At 40.7% G+C, this 18,723-nt stretch overlaps 1 protein-coding gene across 2 annotated transcripts in view; it reads left to right on the top strand.

Annotated features, from left to right (window-relative positions):
• Nucleotides 1-18,723, top strand: part of cnksr2a (connector enhancer of kinase suppressor of Ras 2a) — a 371,916-nt gene that overhangs the window by 185,056 nt on the left and 168,137 nt on the right. For both annotated transcript variants that reach the window (XM_052013677.1, XM_052013679.1), the window contains exon 8: nt 4,121-4,189. In XM_052013677.1, coding sequence (XP_051869637.1) covers nt 4,121-4,189 — 69 coding nt within the window. The remainder of the gene's footprint in view (nt 1-4,120; nt 4,190-18,723) is intronic.

An 18,723-nucleotide genomic window follows, 5' to 3' on the forward strand; every position in this document is an offset into this window, starting at 1 on the left:
CTGCTTGGTCTTATGTGGAGATTTTTTTCTAGCAGTAGCATGCATGGAGTTCCCCATGGGCCACTGTTCAGCAATTGGATCTGCAATAGAGGAACAAACGTCCAGTCAGCAAACAAGTTAGAGTTCTGAGGTAGTCTGTTAGTTGTTGGTGGAACTTTGTGACATTAACTTGAGGACAGTGGTGACCTTTATCATGTGGTGTCTGTGAGCCAGGTGCAACAACTCAATTCACTTCTCATCTGTGTGGTAATGTAGCTGAAATTGTAGCAGTATAGTCTGTATATGCCTGCTTTGTCTCTTGTGCTCCCTAGGCAACCTCCACTGCAATTTTTCTGCAGGTGTTCATAATAGTGTACTCACGTATTCAAATAAATCTATAATTCACTTGTGCCACTGTTATAATGACCCTTGACTTACTGATGAATGAGGTGACCTGGTATAAGGTATTTACATTTCAATTCGGTTATGTAGATGTAGAGAGTACTGCAACCTCTATACAATCAGCTTATGGCCTGGGGCAGAAGCTCCAAAACTTCCCATTTACTGTGCTCCCTTCTTGATTTACTTGCTTTGCCCACACCACCACCAACATGTTGTATACACTAACCCCTTAAATAACTGTTTTTTAATTTAATATTGTTCAATAAACCTGCCCCGATTTTTTCTGACAATTACGCATGAACACTGTGCCTCACCTTATCTTTTCAATGTTTAAAATTAATAAGTACAGAATAATAGCTCTAGTGCAAACTTTAAATTGCAGACGAGTGCCAAGGATAGGATCAATCACAATGCACATAATTTACTTGCTGGCTGAGGAAGAATCCAAAATGACTTGCAGAGAAGTGATGTTGCAAGCAGTTTGAAAACTCCAGCACCAATTAACTATGCACGTGAAACTGTATCACAGGCAGCCTCGGTTTGGGTGACAGGGAAAGTACCCATCTGCCCTACCACCTTGAAGCACAGGAGATATAGAGGAACTGAGCTGCAGAGTCCAAACTGAGAAGCCATGATGTAATAAGTACATTATTATGTGCCTTAATTAAAAACTAAGGCCTTATTCAAAAAGAACAAAATCCACAATTATACAATTTTTCCCATATACTTCCTATTTAATTCCCACTACAGAGATGTCTTGCATATCCCTGAGGTAGGCATTCTACAGTTTGGGAGCTTCTTGCATAAAAGAAAGTTTAAACAGAAGCTGTGTATTGATTCCCAGTGAACTTAACAGAGAATCATGATCTCGAACATCAAGAAATGCCCAGGTCCAGTACTGCCTGAATGAAAAACACTATGATGCTGGAGGAACTCAGCAGGCCAGGCAGCATCCATGGAGAAAAGCAGGCGGTCAATGCTTTGGGTCAGGACCCTTTTTCAGGACTGAAGATAGGAAAAGGGGAAGCCCAATATAGAGAAGGGAAAAGCAGAGCAGTGATAGGTGGACAAAAGAGGGGAGGCGGGGTGGGCACAAGGTGGTGATGGGTAGATGCAGGTAAGAGATAGTGATAGGCAGGTGCAGGGGAGGTGGGGAGAGCAGATCCACTAGGGGATTGGTCAAAGGGAAGGAGGGGTAGAAAAAAGAGAGATAGGCTCAGAAAGGGAAGAAAAGAAGAGGCGTGGAGGGGGTGGGAATTACTTAAAGTGGGAGAATTCAATGTTCATACCTTAAGCTGCAAGGTTCCAAGACGGAAAATGAGGCCTTATTCCATCGGTTTGCACTTGGAATTCTCCTGGCAGTGGAGGAGGCCGAGGACTGACATATCTGTGATGGAGTGGGGGGGGGAGTTGAAGTGACTAGCAATGGGGAGATGCAGATGGCGGTTGTGGACAGAGTACAGATGTTCTGCGAAAACAGTCACCCAGATGCGTTTGGTCTCGCCAATGCAGTGGAGGCCATATTTGGAGCACCGAATGCAGTAGATGATATTAAGGGAGGTGCAGGTGAATCTCTGTCTCACCTGAAAGGACTGTTTGGGTCCCTGGATGGAGGTGGTGTAGAGGCAGGTGTTGCACCTATGGCGTTGGCAGTGGAAAGTTCCCGGGGTGGGAGCGGGATGGGTGGGTGGGGGAGGAGTGAACTAGGGAGTCGCGGAAAGAGCAGTCCCTGCAAAAGGCAGAAAGGGGTGGGGAGAGGAGGATATGGTGGGGTCCCATTGGAGATGGTGGAAGTGGCAGAGAATGATGTGTTGGATACGTAGGCTAGTAGGTATGAGGACAAAGGGGACCCTATCCCTGTTAGGTCTGGGAGGGGTGGGGGTGAGAGCAGAGGTACAGGAAATGGCAGAGATATGGGTGCGAATACTCTCAACCACAGTAGGGGGGAAGCCACAGTTAGTAAAGAAGTTGGGCATCTCTAACGTCCTGGAGTGGAAGCCTCATCATGGGAGCAGATGCAGCAGAGGTGGAGAAATTAAGAAAAAGGGATGGCGTCCTTCCAGGAGACAGGGTAGGAGGAGCTGTAATCGAGGTAGCTGTGGGTGTCATGAGTTTGTAGAAGGTGTCGGTGGATAAGGAATCTCCTGAGATGAGAGTAGAAAGATTGGGGAAGGAGTGAGAGGTGTCAGAGATAGTCCAAGAGAATGGGAGAGCAGGTGAAAATTTGTGGCAAGATTTATGAGACGTCGAGCTCTGCACTTCTCTCAACCATTTCCTCCCTCCCTTCCCACCCCTTTCTGCCTTTCGCAGGGACCGCGCTCTCTGCGACTCCCTAGTTCACCCCTTCCTCCCACCACCCCCCCCCCCCACCCATCCTGCTCCCACCCCGGGAATTTTCCACTGCCCCTTGCCATAGGTATAACACCTGCCCCTACATCACCTCCATCCAGGGACCCAAACATTGGTGAGACAAACGCAGACTAGATGACCGTTTAGCAGAACACCTGTCCTCGGCTTTCTCTGCTGCCAGGAGAATTCCAAGCGCAGACTGAAGGAAGAGCACCTCATTTCCATCTTGGGACCTTGCAGCCTAAAAGCATGAATATTGAATTCTCCCACTTTAAGTAATCCCCACCCCCTCCACACCTACCATGCCTCTTCTTTTCTTCCCCTTCCTAGCCTATCTCTCTTTTTTCTACCCCTCCTTCCCTTGACCCATCCCCCAGTGGATTTGCTCCCCCCTCCTCCCTCACACCTGCCTATGACTATCTTTTACCTGCATCTACCTATCACCACCTTGGTGCCCACCCTGCCTCCCCTCTTTTGTCCACCTATTACTGCTCTGCATTCCCTCCTATATATTGGGTTTCCTTTTTTCCTATCTTCTATCCTGAAGAAGGGTCTTGACCTGAAACGTTGACTGCCTGCTTTTCTCCATGGATGCTGCCTGGCCTGCTGAGTTCCTCCAGCATCATAGTGTTTTTCATCTAGATTCCAGCATCTGCAGTCCTTTATTTCTCCGGTACTGCCTATTTCATCATTTGTATATGGAAAAAAAAACAGTGGCTACCGATTACCTTTCCAATTTTATTTTCAAAAACTGAATACTTAGTTGTGTCGATTTTTACTCCAAAGCAAGTTTTAACTCATGTGTTTGGGTTTTTTTTTGAACTCGGTATTGGGTTAAGCCATGTTGCAAAAAAATCTTACGAGTGATTTTATTTTTGGGCCTATACCTAGCACACAGATAACATCACTTGGGGATATAAACTTTCTGAAAATATGTGTGCATCCTTCCAAATGTTTCCATGTGCAAATATAAGAATATTCTGTTGGTGTTGATGAATTGGGAATCCTGTACATTTGAATGACCTTCTGGTATTTTGTTCAGTGTGTGTGTTTAAATTGGGTCGATCCACTGATCAAGTAATATCTGAAAGCATTTGTCTTACAAAATGTGCATGTTGTAATTCAGAAACATTGTCCTCGGTTCTGCCATGAAAAAGCCGTATTTAGAAATTAAAGAGGAATTAACTGTATTAAATAGTAAACAACAGTACAGTAGACATAAAATATTGTGGTGGTGTCGTTTTCAATGTATATTACTTTCGTTGTGACGATTGTCCATCATACATTCATGTAAAGTAGGGGATGTTGAAAAAGTGAGTAAATGTTGCATATTTGATGCTGCTTCTGTTTTTCTTCAACTGGGTTTTCTTTTTCTCCTCCTTTTATAAAGTCTCCTGCGGATCGGTGCAAGAAAATCCATGCTGGGGATGAAGTGATTCAGGTCAATCATCAAACTGTGGTACGTGTCACAGAAGGGCTTGATGGGATATTTTTTTTGGAGGTAGGAATTGTTTTGACAGTGAAGAATGGCGCCCAGTTACTAATAATTGATTTTTGTTAAATTTGCATTCTTTGAAATTCTTGCTATTAATCAGTGGATGCCAGATGCCAGGTAATGCTTGTAAGTTGGGAGTGGTTCAGCAACATTTTCTTCCTTTGTTAACCATTCTTCTGATAGACTTGTTAATGTAAACAACAAGTGAATTTTGCCAATATAATTTTTTTTCCAAGCAAGTCAAGCATAAAAACAACCAAGTTAATCTAAATTAATGATGGATTTTGACTTGAAGCAATAGCTGTCATGTTATTAAAAACGTCTTGAAGTGGTATGAATTAAATGAGAAAGGACCATTTCACTTTTTAAAATAGGTTAATTAGAGAAGTGGGACAGAGGAATGTACAAATGTTTCCCAATATGGGTGGAGAGAGTGCAGTGTTAATTCAAATTTGGTTTGTTTAAGTTATGGCATAACTAGGCAAGCTTGCATCAAAGATATGATGCAAGAGGAAAGGTTGTATTTGCATACTTAAGTTAGTTTGTGCTTTGTCCAGATTACTCCAACATAATTTATGGAATTAGCCGATGTGATTTTATTTTAAATTATAGAACTGCTATGAGGTAGATAAGTAATTCAGAGAATCGGACTATGTTGTAAAATCCTGTTATGGGATCCACTATATTGATAATAAGTTAAAGTTCCAGTTAAGTATAGATGGAATGCTCTCGTTTTCCCAGTGGATCCGTTTATATCGATCTTAGTTGTGGGCCTTTGTTACTTCTAGCACCATGTTCATGTACCAGTGGACAGAGTATACACTACAATTGCTCCACCCAGCATACCAGGCCTTGAGCAACCTTGAGAGACCATTTAAGTGCCCCTACAATTGCCTCAAAAGCTGTACTCCCTTGGTATGCCCGGGATTGCCTTCACTCCTTCTATACCTCTAACCACACAGGGCTAAGCTACATACTGGGGCCAATAGACATACACAGTTCTCCAGCTGACGAACTGTTTAAAATGACTGTACAATTAGTCAGTGGTGTGATTTTTTTTTAATTTGGGTAATCGGTTTATTATTGTCACAAGTACTGTGATACAATGAAAAGCTCTTGTTTGCATGTCATCCAGACAGATCATTCTGTACATCAAGGTAGTACAAAAGAAAACAAACAGAATGCAGAATATAGTGTTACAGTTACAAAGAAAGTGCAGCGCAGGCGGACAAAGAAAGTGCAAGGGCCATGACGAGGTAGATTGAGAGATCAAGAGTTCACCTTTAGCGTATAAGAGATCCATTCAAGCATCTGATAACAGTGGGATAGAAGCTGTCCTTGAGCATGTGCATGTGCTCAAGCTTTTGTATCTTCTGCCCGATGGGAGGGGGGAGAAGAGAGAATGACCAGGGTGGGAGGGGTACTTCATCATTGCAACTAATGGGCATCCCACCAACATTGCAGCATTTGTGGGCAAGTGGACAAAATGTACGTCCACCCCCCAATCAGCAACTCTGAAGAAGTAGATTTGGACTGATGGGAAAGGTACCATGGAGATACAGAATAACGAAAGCAAGAATGGCAAAGGAGAGGATCTTTTTTAAATTATGAAGTTTTCAGGAGTAACAATGTTCGCCATAGTTATGAAGTAAATAGGACTTCAATTTGTAGGTAGCACTTCCTCCACCGATTGTATACTAGCAGACCACGTCAGTGGACTCAGCGCTGAAATCATTGGGTAAAACTGACAGATTAGTTATCCATCAAACACACCAGAGAGACCAAGGACATGTATATTCCAGAGTAGGTGAACATTTTTCTGCAGGATAAGTGATAATTACTGCCAAACAAACTCTCCAACCCTGAACATGTTATTTTACAAGTATGACGAATTATCCTTTCAGAAATTCAGGAAAGAACCTTCTTGCAGAGAATCCAGAAAAACACCACTTCCTACCTGTGCTTTCTGATAAAGACTGCACTCACAGGCTCAGCTTCTCAAAGCCTGTCATCACTGAAATATGTGACATACAGCAGACTGCTCTCCCCATGCAGGTTAAGGTCACATTCATCATCCCACCCACAGGCCAAAGCAGATCTCTGCAATGTCTCCAGTTTGTTGCTGCATGCTGTGTTGGAGCAGTCACTCACACACTGTATTTGTGAAGAAATTATTTAATTTACTCTTTGGTTTCAGTGAGGAACAGATGGCATCTCAGACACTGGGATTTGCCAGCATTACAGATTCATATGTGTGCAGGCAGCCATTGTTAAATTTATAGGGGCTCCTTTGAAGAGCCTGGACCTTCTCATCAACAAAAAAGATTTCCAATTTGCAGATTGTTGTGGATTATCTGAAGAATTTTCTCAAGAATTCTAAGTGCCTGGAAGAATAAGGGCAACCCTTTACTTCCTTGGATACTCATACCAATGCGCTATCTAACCACAGCAGCTGAGTGCAGAAAAAAGAAGAGGCATATATGTACCAGAATCATAGTGGAAAATATCATTAAACTTCCTAAAATGAGATTCTGCTGCCTTCATCAGTCCAGGACTGCACTGCCAAACAGGTATGAAGACTATTGTCATATACTGCCTGCTGCACAGTAAAGCAAACAGAAGAAAATGAGGAAGAGCAGCAAGGAGAGCAGGAGCCAGGGGTCACTGAGGCACAGCATTAAGGGCAGCAGAGCAAGAGGACAAGAAGAAGAGGATGGCAAGCAGGGATAGATCCTTGCTGAACATCCACTGTATCATCTGCCAGCAGAGGAGAGAAGCCTTGTCAGCAAGGATACAAAGAAATCCCTAATACAGCAGAACTTCTAAAGGGCCTGCAAAATTCTAATCCCCAATGCAAGCTAAGTGTGCCTATCCACATTGCAATTATTAACACCAACAATGATCAGACGGAAGCCCAGAATCAAGTGCTGCATCCTTCCTTCTTTTCCAATTTTTATTTTGCATCTTCTGTACGTCATCTACATTGAATTTCTACTTGTTAGTTTATTGATCTTGGTGAGTGCCATTCCTTCCACTGACCACAAAATTGTTTTGTGGCCACACAATTGCCCATTGTTTCCACTCAACAGTGTATCATGACAAGGAGGTTTCAATCAAGAACTGTTACTGAATGAACAGTGATAAACTGGAAGAATGGGAGTTTTCAGACAGGTAATTGGAGAGCATAATGTTCTTTAGTGAAAGAATTATGGAAATAAATACTTAAATTTAGATATTTGAAAGGAAAGAATATTATAGCATAAAAGAATGGGCAGGAAAATGGAATCAGCATTGAAAAGACCTAATTAAGAACTGGTGCCAGAATAGATGAGAGATGAAATAGTCCCCCACTGTGCTGTAATTTCTCTGCTCCTTTGGTTATCCTGAAGTTCCTGACCTTTAGGGTGTATTGTCAGACCTTTCAACATACTGTATACCAAGCTATATTTTGGTAAATAGAGCTAAAACTTCCCATTAGTCTTTAATGAACATTACAAAAGATGGAGGGAAAATATGAGGAAGAAAGTTGTCTGGGCCATTATTATTCTGCAAGAGTGCCAACATTTCTTCTCCTAATTATTTCAACATCCTTACTCCAATAGATTGCAGAAATGGTCCTGTTAATGCCCATTTTTGCTATTTCTATTCTTTGCAACTTTCTTAGTCCTGGCAGTCTGCCAACAGTTTTGAATGCTGCTTTACACCTGGCCACTTGGAATGAAATTACTCATTTAATAAGAATTTGTAGGTTACTTGTTTTAATCTGCTAATGTGGTATGTTTCAAAGGCTTTTTTTCAGTGATCTTGTGAATGGCTTGTTAATTCACACCTTCTACAGAAAAGAAGGAATCTCACATTGTAGCCTTACATCTGGAAAATGTTGCACCTCCATCTCTTCTCCCCTGATAACTTCCACCCCCTTTACCATACCACCCTTGCATCAACAATTCTCCACCACTTCCTCCCTCCCCCAGCATTGACTAAGAACCCTGGAAAAGATCAATCACAGCGCATTGCAACACATTCCAGCATTTTCCAGCAATTGTTTCCTTACCTCCGAAAGGCAAGAACTTTTACCTTGCAGCCAAGCAATACTGACCTTAAGATGTTAACTTTGGATGATATTTCTCCGATTCCAACAATTATGTTTCTAAAATAGAAGTTAGGAGAAAAAAAGAACTGTGTTCTCTACAGACAAAAATAACTTTCCGTTCTTACCGCAGGCATGCTTTCAGGAATGTGCTGGATGTTACAAAAGCAAAAGACCTGTGGGAATATTATTGGTGAAGGATCAGGATTGGGTTTCTAATAGGAGAGAGTGAATGGAAATACTAATTGCCAGCTGAAGGTATCCATGATGGAACCAGTAACATGCAACTGCTTGAATGGAGTCGAGTGCATTTTGATGCATGGGATACTTACTTTCATAACATTTCATCATAATTCATCTACTTATAAGATTTAAACAATTTTATTTCAATGTAATTTATCCTGTTTTATAGAATATATCATAATCTGCAGAGGTCAGTGTACAATAGGAGGTGCAATATCAATTGGCATTAACTGAACGTAACAGAAGCTTTTTTTCATACAGCTTGTGTGGTTTTGTCCCCTATTTCACAAATACTGCTTTTCTAAACTCTTCAATTTATTCATCAGTTGCTGTATTTTGCAAGTTCTCTGTCATTCCTACTGCTCACTCTTTATGTGTACTTACTTCAATCTTCTCGGTTCAACATTTACCCCTGCTTCTGTCCCTTCTGATCTCTCTCAGTGTACTTTCATGTAACTAAATACAGCTGTGCTGGAAGGAATCAACATAATGATCATGCTCCACTGCATTGCTTATGTAAATATCCATTGCCTAGAAACTCATCTCTGGTTGCTAGGGCTAAGCACTCTCTGTAATAGTATCTGCACATTGTACTCTGCCTCCTAAGTTCCTTCAGCAGACTCCAAATAGGAGCAGATAAATTGGGGTTAGCCTGTACCAGATAGAAATGGGAACTTACTGGGCTGGGAAAGTGACTATGAAGTGAGAGATGTGCTGGGAGGGAGGAACTGGCCACTGATGTCATAAGGCTGATTATATGTAAGCTGCTTGGTTTATGATGGGTAACACACAAAGTTTTTTATGCAGGTAACATTTATGACTGGGACCAATCAGCATCCAAAGCTTCTTGAAAGTGGAGTTTGAGAAATTACCAACAACAACTCTCCATTACTCCATCAACTAATTTTAATAGATGGTTAATCACAGCTGTAGGTCTGCATCTTCCTAACCTGTGGTTGCTACCATGTTCTTGCTCAGGGCACCAATTAAATACCACGTTCAGTTGATCTATATTGTTCAGTTTTTAATATAGAAATATTCCAGTTCCTTCATGAGGACCAATGGCAATGTTGATTTCTGACTTTACAACCTTGAAAGTCAGAATTTCCAAAACTATGTTGGAGACTTATAAAATTATATTACTCTCTCATTGCTCCTCTTTCAGGCTAACAAAACATTCTATTCGCAAGCACCTTGAATTACTGTCTTGTCTGTGTGATTTGAACAAAGGATGAGAATCAAAAACAAGTCATATGAAATGATAATTTGTTTTAATCAATGTGCCAAGAGTATAAGAAACTCCCTCCATGATAAACCTCACAAATTGCCAACAGGAAGAAATTAGCAGCTTCAACAAATGTGTAATAATGAAGGCTGAATTTATTTTGTTACATAATGCAGATATACTGGTCATCCACCAAAACATTTTTTTCACAGGATACCTCCTATAATTTCCACTCCCTAAATGGCTCTGACTGAAGTCCACAAGAAATAAATACTCCATGTTTTCAGAGAGGTAGTCCTATGAAAAGATGGACCATGATGCACAGGGAAAGCCCCATTTGTCGGTTCATACCTTGTCCATACAAATGAGCTACCTAATGCATTACAACATAAATAATGTCCATTCCACCTCACCGAATGCCCTGTGATTGTCATAGAATCATAGAAACGTACAGCACAGAAAAGGGCTCTTTTGGCCTACCTCATCCACGTCAACCATGATGCCTTTCTATGCTAACTCCATTTGCCTATATTAGGCCAAAATCCCTTTATACCTTTCCTATCTATGCACCTGTCCAAAGACTTTTAAACATTGTGGCAGCACATTCTAGATAACCACCACTGAAAAACTTACCCCTCAAATCCCCTTTAAATTTCTTCCCTCTCACCTTAAACTGCTGTCTCTAGTTTGAGACTCTCCTGCTCTGGAAAAAAGATTATATCTATCTTATGTAGGCCTCTCATAAGCCTCCTACTTTCCAGTGAGAATAAAGTCAGCCAATCCAATATCTCTTGATAACTATAGCCCTCCATTCCAGAGAGCATCCTGGTGGATCTTTTCTGCACTCTGTTGCTACCACAGCCTTTCTGTAGTGTGGTGACCAGAACTGTACACAATACTCTTAACTGCGGTCTAATCAAAGTTTTGTACAATTGCAACACAATGTCCCAACTCATACTCAATGCCTCAGCCTATGAAAGCAAGTTTTTCAAATGCCTTTTTCACTACCTTATCCACCTGTGTTGCCATTTTCAGGGAGCTATGAACTTGCACCCCAAGGTCCCTCTGTACATTAATGCTCCCTGGGTCCCTGCCAATTACTTCTATATGTCCTGCCAGAATTTGACTTCTGAAACGCATTACCTCACACTTGCTGGGTTAAATTCCATCTGCCATTGCTCTGCCCAACCATCCAACTGATCTATATCTATGAAATACAGTAGACAATTTTGGTTATACATAGTGGATCATTGTCCAGAGACGGTACCCTCTATTCCCCCTTGCTGAATCTTTCCAGAAACTGCTGGAAAGATTCAGCAAAACAAACAAATATTGCTTGTTTTGCTGAATCTTTCCAGCAGTTTCTGACTTATTTCTGGAAACTTTCTTTCTTACCAACTTGAGGTGATCAAAATTGTCCAAGAGACAATTCTGGATCTGATCTTGCACAAGTGAAAAGACTGAAATATATAAGCAAAGTTACAACTAAAGCTTGAAATGCATTTGAATCATAAATTTAATGTGATTTTTGTCAGTGTTTAAATTACAATTGTGCAAGCGCATTTGTTTTTCTTTGTCAGAAGTTAAAAAAACAGATGTTGGCAAAGGACACACTGTTAACTTATCTAGAGCTTGGTAGCTGTTTCATAGCATCAATTAATGTTTTTGTCTTGTTACTGATGCTAAATTAGATTAAACAGAGAAGTGGTGATTAATTTATTGGATGAAAATATGAAATGTTAGTCCAGAACAGGGTGTTCCCTATTATCATTTATTCCGACAGAATAGAGTAACAGCTTATATTTCCAGTCTGAAATGCTGTATCTGAATTGTTTATATATTTTTATTAGTGGAAAGCTGTTAAGGAGTCATGGCAATATTTTATCAAAATTTAGGAACTATTTTGAGTAGAGTTACAAAATTTAATAATTTCTTGAATTTGTCATAATATTTAGTCATGTAGATTCTAATTGTAAATAGGAAATCAAGGTGTGCAGAATAAAGAAAACTTTGTACCATTTCATAAAAATTGTTTGACATCTTTGGTAATATTGCTAGTGAGCATTAATTGTATTGCCTGGTCTTATGTATTGAATGTGAATATGGGAAGCTTAATTCTTCTTTATTAAAAGCACTGTTAAGTGTGGTCAGTAACATGCAAGTCTTCTATGCATTTGTCTCATTACAAAGCGTACATTTCAAAAGAAACAAGCTTGATTTTGGGGAATGTCTGCAGCAAGTGTAATTCAATGACAATTGCAAATAGAGGATGGAGAAGGGATGGTAATTTGTAATGATCGGGATTCAAAATGCATTCAGCAGAAAGTGTGATGACAGTCTGTAAGATACCGCCACCTATAAGCCACGTCAATTAACGCAGCCTTCTGCAATAAGGTTGTGGATGACCAGGCTATAGTTTGTAAATCTTGGGACACTAGAATGAACAAGGTCCACAAAAAATTATTTTGTACTTATTCTGTCAGTGGAAGTATTGAGCAAACCATTCATTTTGTAGCTGAAAAAAACTACTCTTGGCATTAGTGAAAGCAGTGATACATATTTAGCCATGTGTGATGTTATATGAAATACAGAGTGCCGTGAAAGATAGAATGATTCAGAGAAACAGTTAATTGAAAAGGATGATAAAAGAGGTGAAACCAAGCAAAAAAAAAGGAAAAAGCAAGCAATAAAGATGGAGAATAAATGTGGAAGGGAAAACACAGGTGAGCAATATCGTAAATTGTGCAATTGAATTAAATGTAAAAATAAAATATCATAAATTTGAGTGATCAATTCTTAGAGAAGAATTAAATTGAGATTTTGTAACAGGAAGATTGATCATAAATAAAGGTGTTTGTTACAACTGAAAGATGAGAAAATATGACAAACATGGTTTTAACTTTCATGGTCAATCTGCCCAAAGAAGATGAACACTGTTTAAAGGCCAGAATTTTTTTGTCAGCAGTGAGCTGTTTGCACTGACTCCTGAACTACATCCTGTCCACATTTATCCTGTAACTTTTTTGTCAACTTTAGAACAGGGTGCTCCCTCATTATCGTTCATTCCTATAGAACAGAGTAACATGTTTCCGGTCTAAAATGCTGTGGCTGTAGCAAAAAAACAAGCTCAGTCCTCTGTGACTTGACCACTTTATAGAGGTAGGATCTTGCACACTACATGCCGTCATATATTGAGGAGGTGGGGAATAAGAACAAGCTCTGCCCACAAGAATCAGCTAAGCCATGGTCCTGGCTTAACCGACTGTCAGTGCTGCCTAACGCATTGAATATTCTGGTATTCAGAAGCATTCAAAACCAATTAACATTAATCAATCAATTAAAGTTTTTTCAAGGTTATTAAAAGTTCTTTTAAAAGAGCATCCTAAGCACATAAGAGCATTTAAGATCAGTTAAATACTCCCTAATAAATGTAATTAAACAATAAGTATGTAAATTAATTTGCACTCATTTTCCTCCATTTGAATGGAGATACTGTTCATTATTTGGGTAGATTCCCCATCATTGTATACTTTGCTTCATGTACAGTCTCTAGACTCCATGATAAATCAGTAAGTTTGGGACTTTAATGTCCACACCTGCCTATGCATGAATTTCAGACTTGATGGCACTTACACCAGAAAATGTTTCACCACAACTTGTGAAGTTTTTCTGAAAATCTCATTCCAATATTATGGAGTACTTTGAGTCATGAGTTCAGTTGTGTGATTAAAATAGCTGTGCTGTGAACTTGGTCATCAGTAGTCAAGAGTTTATATCTATTCTGACATTGTGGTCAATGCCTTTCAGTTACTGCTGCTATAAAATTGAAGTATAACATGGGATTGGTATCCAACACAATTACGTGGACTATATTGCATAATCTTCCCTGAATAAGATAATTTCACACCACTCTAGATTGACACTGCTTAAAGTTTGACACTGCTTAAAGTTTAACACCAATGCAGTGACAGATGTACTTAGGATTTCTGATGCTCTGTGCTCCAGCACATTGTGAGCCTTCCAGGCACTGATATGAAGTGTTTAGAAGCTGTTCAGAATGCCCTTATCCTATTGTTATCTATTTACTCAAGTCACTACATACTCCTCCCTGGTAATGTAATAGCCCTTGCAGCATTCAGTGACCAAATAGATCTTGTGCAGCACAGAGAGACTAGAGTGGGCACTGGAGTCGAAGCAGGGACAACTCCAGTGAGAGGAGGTGGACCCTGCCAGCACAGGGACATGGAAATGAGGAAGTTGGTTCTGAGGCATGGGGTGATGGCTGATGGTTGGATAGCATTTGGGGAATGTCTGCCTAAGCAACATTTTTGGCTCTAGTTGCTTCACTTTAGTCACAACATCAGTGTCACTTTCAGCACTTTTAACAGGGAAATACTTCTGTGAATATAGAGGTGGGTTTTCTCATGGCTTTTAAAAGGAGTCTTTGAATCCCAGTGCACTGCTCCGCTGTCCAATGTGTCAATGAGCAGTGTGTGCTTTTTAGGAAATGATGCCAGCTGGTTTCTGTAATCTACCTGTCTGTAATGCAAACTTCACTCAGCTGCAGTTGAAACAGTGCACTGAAGTCATCCAAATTAACAAATGAAAAACAAAACAAAACTACACATCCTGGAAATGTGAAACAAAAACAGAAGAAGCTGGAAACACTCAGCCACAATCAGAGCCATCCACCTGAAATGTTAACTGTGTTTCTCTTTCCACAGATGCTGCCTAACTTATTGAGTGTTTCCAACATTTACATCCAAATCAGTACTGGATCAACTCAGTGAATGTTGGTTTTACAGCACATTACTTGCCCCAGGTCCATCATTGTCCCACTATGTCCCACCATCATTGGCTATTTTTGTGTGCGTGAAGTCAGTAGCAACATTTGTCACAGTGATTGAATGCATCCCAGTGTAAGGAACAACACAGTGGCATTTGTGTTTGAAACTCCATTTCAGATTTAGTAATTATAAAAATATGGTAGTTTTATATATAAATCAGTTTGCAGTGAGCAATGTTCTTCTAAGTCACTAAACCTACAGTTATGAAATCACGATTAAAGAGGTCTAACTACCGGTTACTTTCAATTGTCCAACTGTTGCAGAGGAACCAGCATATTCCGAAGGGTGCTCATAGTTCCCAAATGTGTTCATTGATGTGTTGTTAACTGTTTTGTCTGGATGTAGGTTCCATGTGTCTGTGGTATTATGGGAAGGTTTTCTGATTCTGTTCTGCTAGAGGTTGTTTAATTTAAGACTTGTGTCCTCCAGTTCTGTTCTTACACCTTGATTTAAATTATCTTCTTCCACCGCCGACGTCATACATGTAGGGACAACTTGAGCATGGATGAGTGCGTGGGATTGGACGCAGTCATTATATCGGGAGAAATTTTGAGCATGTCAGCAAGCCAGATCCAAAGCTCTGACAATGCTTTTATGTTGACTTGCTTCCAGGAGGCAGATTGGCATATTCAAAATGTCAGCAAGGCTGGCAGCTGCAGGTTTTATGGTGGCTGACCAGTTTTCCCAGGCCTCAGGAAACCTAGCAGCTAAAGCGAGGTGAGGACAGCTTTGAGGTGAAAGCAAGTGTCATCTTGTCACTGCTTGCAACCCAGCAAGCACAGTAGAGCTTCCTCTCAGCCCTCAAGATTCAGGTTATCATTCTGTCCCCAGTTCCACAACAGGGTCATGAATCACATTAACTTGCTCTTTGTGCCTGTTCTAAAGTGGCTCCAGCCCAACTGGAATCCAGACTGGTCAATCAGGTTGTGAAACCCTGGACCAAAAGACTCAAATTGAGGAGCTGGCAAAATCTGGATTTGAAGTCGGAGACTGCTTTCACCCTGGTCCGAATAACCCATCTCTGAAAGGAAGAGGTTATTGGGTCAAGTTTCAGTTAGAAAACAGGGGATTGAGAGGAAACAGGAAGTAAATTTTTAACATCTTATATTAATAGGAATAGGTGATAAGATTTGGAGAGTCCTAAATGAAAAAGAACTGCAGACCATTATCAACTACCTTCTCCTATATAATGTGTTCCTTTTCTCTCAGACTAATCAACACTTATGAGAAAAGTGCAAGCTGAATTTTCTTTTGATCCCAAGAGGAATTTAGAAAAACTCCAGGAGTCTATCCATCCCTCCAAGTGCACCAAGTTCCCTTCTCAGTTTGATTTCAGTCAAAGTGAACCAGTGTGTTCTATGTAATATAAATTACATTCATAACAAAATTTACTAAACTCCTGTTGAAAGTGAACCATTAATTGACACGGCATTAGCTGGTTTATGCTGTGTTGTCATATCTCTGCTATGCTCTGGGACAAATTACATGCATCTCTCAAATATGCAAGGTTAATTAATATTATGCTTATATGTTCTAATTCTAAGTTCATATACCTTGTTAAAGAGCCTTTTTTTCTGTGCCTAAGAATTGCTTAAAAGTGGAAAGGATAACTAAGGACAAACAGTCTGCAGCATTTTTTGAGGGGCGTGCAGATGTCATATCCTGGAGTTTGTTCAGAATGGAAGAAGGTAGAACTATGTTTAAAAAGATACTTGCAGTTTTAGTGCATTATCTCTCAAAGGGGTGGAGGGAAATTTTGAGCTCACCTGATAATTCAGTGGGAAAAAATATATTTTGTCTTGAATTAAGGTCCAAATCAAGCTTTTCAACTGCATGCCTGGTGCTTTCTTCTTATTTTTTCTTGATTGCCAATGATATTCACCATAATAGCACATGAATTCTGTTTAAGTATATTTATGATAACTTTGTATTTAGATTCTATGAGGGTAATTATTTTGCAATTTTCATTATTCCCCATTTTGCATCACAGAATTAATGCCTTACAGACTTTTCAGTAATAGAGGAAAGAGACAAAACTTAGTGTGCTTACTTGGTTTTTTGTAGTCAGCAGCCATAACTGTCCCATCTCAAGTCCTTCCTGCCCCTCCCAACCTCACCCACATCCACAACCAAGGATCTTGCATGTTGATCGCCCATCAATAATTTTTACACATGCTGGGATCTCCATCACTTCCCAGCATTTGGTGAGCTGTACCATTACTCTCATTCCAGTTAAGCTCCATCATGGCCCTAACTTTTTTTGAGCTCACATCATTGCTCAGGTGCCAGCTCACATCCCCATTATCATTAGGGGTTTGGTGGAACTCTGTCAACTCTACAATACTTGCTAAACTCCTCATTCTTGCTCAGACTCTGATTGAACTCCTGTCATTGATATGCATTTGTCCGAGCTCTAAGTCTTGCTTTGCCGATGGCTCAGCTCCCATCATTGCTTTGACTCTGGCTGATCCCGCATCATTGTTTTCTCCCTCACTGAGCTCCCATCACTACTCTGTCACTGGCTCAGCTCCCACCATTGTTCTTATCTTGGCTGATCTCCCACCATTACTCTGACTCTAGCTATAACATTTCTGCACAGGGTTTCTTGGTTATTGGCACCAACACACCAGCTATAAGCAATGGAAACTGTAAATCAAAAGGGTAAAGACACTACACTTTAGGGAGTATCCTGGAGATCTGGAAAATAAGTTATAATTTCAAAGGAGTCCAGCCATTTGTGGAATGTTCCTGTATAACTCAGTATGGACTTTGTTCATCACCTTCAATGTGCCAGGACATCCTTTGGTCAATAGAGGAAAAGGGTCTTTGAAAAGCAAGACCTCTAAACTGCCACAAAATCCCAGCAGCAGTGATCTCTGTGTCCTCCTGTAAGTTTGAGGCCCAGACTACCTGCAACAGGCGTCTCCCACAGGCATCTACCTGCAACACCCACTCAGTTCATTCGGCAGGCGATGTCATTTGTATGCCTAACTCCAGACTCCTGAAACAGGAACATTATTCCAAGTTCTGTCATGGGAAGAGATTAACAGGCAGGTATAGAGAAAAAAGAATTCAACGATGTGCTCCTTGAAAAATGTGCACCCTCCCCACGAACACCTGGGAAATGCTGGCCCAGTCTGTTCAATGTGGAGAAGGGGCATTCGAGTTGGTATTGAGATCCTTAAGTCCATACATCAGGCGCACATAAAAGCCCTGTGTAAAAATTAGTGGAAGAAGCACACCATTTCACAAACTACCCACCCACCTGTCCCATCTGTGAAAGAGTCTGTGGTTCCTACTTTGGTCTCATCAGTCACCGCCAAACCCACAGATTGCAGGGTGAAAGCAAATCGTCATCGATCCTGAAAGACCACCCAGGAAAAAGACATCTTTGTTTGCCAGGCATTGAACATATTTTTCTAAATCCTTACTTGAGGACACTTCATTGCAGTATTGGGGAAATGCTTCAAGATGCAAAGTTTTGAATTGAGGTAAAGCAGAAAGTGCAGGATATATTTAGCAGGACAATTGCTGCCTGACCTGCTGAGTATTTTCAGCAGTTCTGTTTAATTTCATTATTACGGTATGTGCAGAGTTTTGATTATGTACTAATCTGAGGCTTTGTCTTCCTGTCAGATATTAGATCACATGGTCCACTAGAGGAAGAACAGCAAGTCATAGAACCGTACACCACAAAAACAGCCCATCTTGTCCACGCTGACCATGATGCCTATCTATGCGAATTCTATTTGCCTGTTTACGTCTTTGCCTTTCCTATTTAAGTATCTGTGCAAATGTCTTTTAAATGTTGTAACTGCATCTGCCTCTACCACCTCCTCTGGCAGTTCATTCCAAAAAACCACCACTGTCTGTGTGAAAGAATTATCTATCCAATTCTATCTTCTTCAGCCCTTAGTCACTTCCACCTATCACCTCCCAGCTTCTTACATCATCCGCACTCTCCTCCCTCCCTCACCTGCCTATCACCGCCCCCCCTCACCTGAATCCACCAGCTCTCGCTCTACCCCTTCCCCCCCAACCCCCACCCTTTTATACTGGCTATCTCCCCTCTTTCTTTCCAGTCCTGGTGAAG

This window comes from Pristis pectinata, chromosome 4 (assembly GCF_009764475.1).
Source record: "Pristis pectinata isolate sPriPec2 chromosome 4, sPriPec2.1.pri, whole genome shotgun sequence".
In the NCBI taxonomy this organism is placed as follows: domain Eukaryota; kingdom Metazoa; phylum Chordata; class Chondrichthyes; order Rhinopristiformes; family Pristidae; genus Pristis; species Pristis pectinata.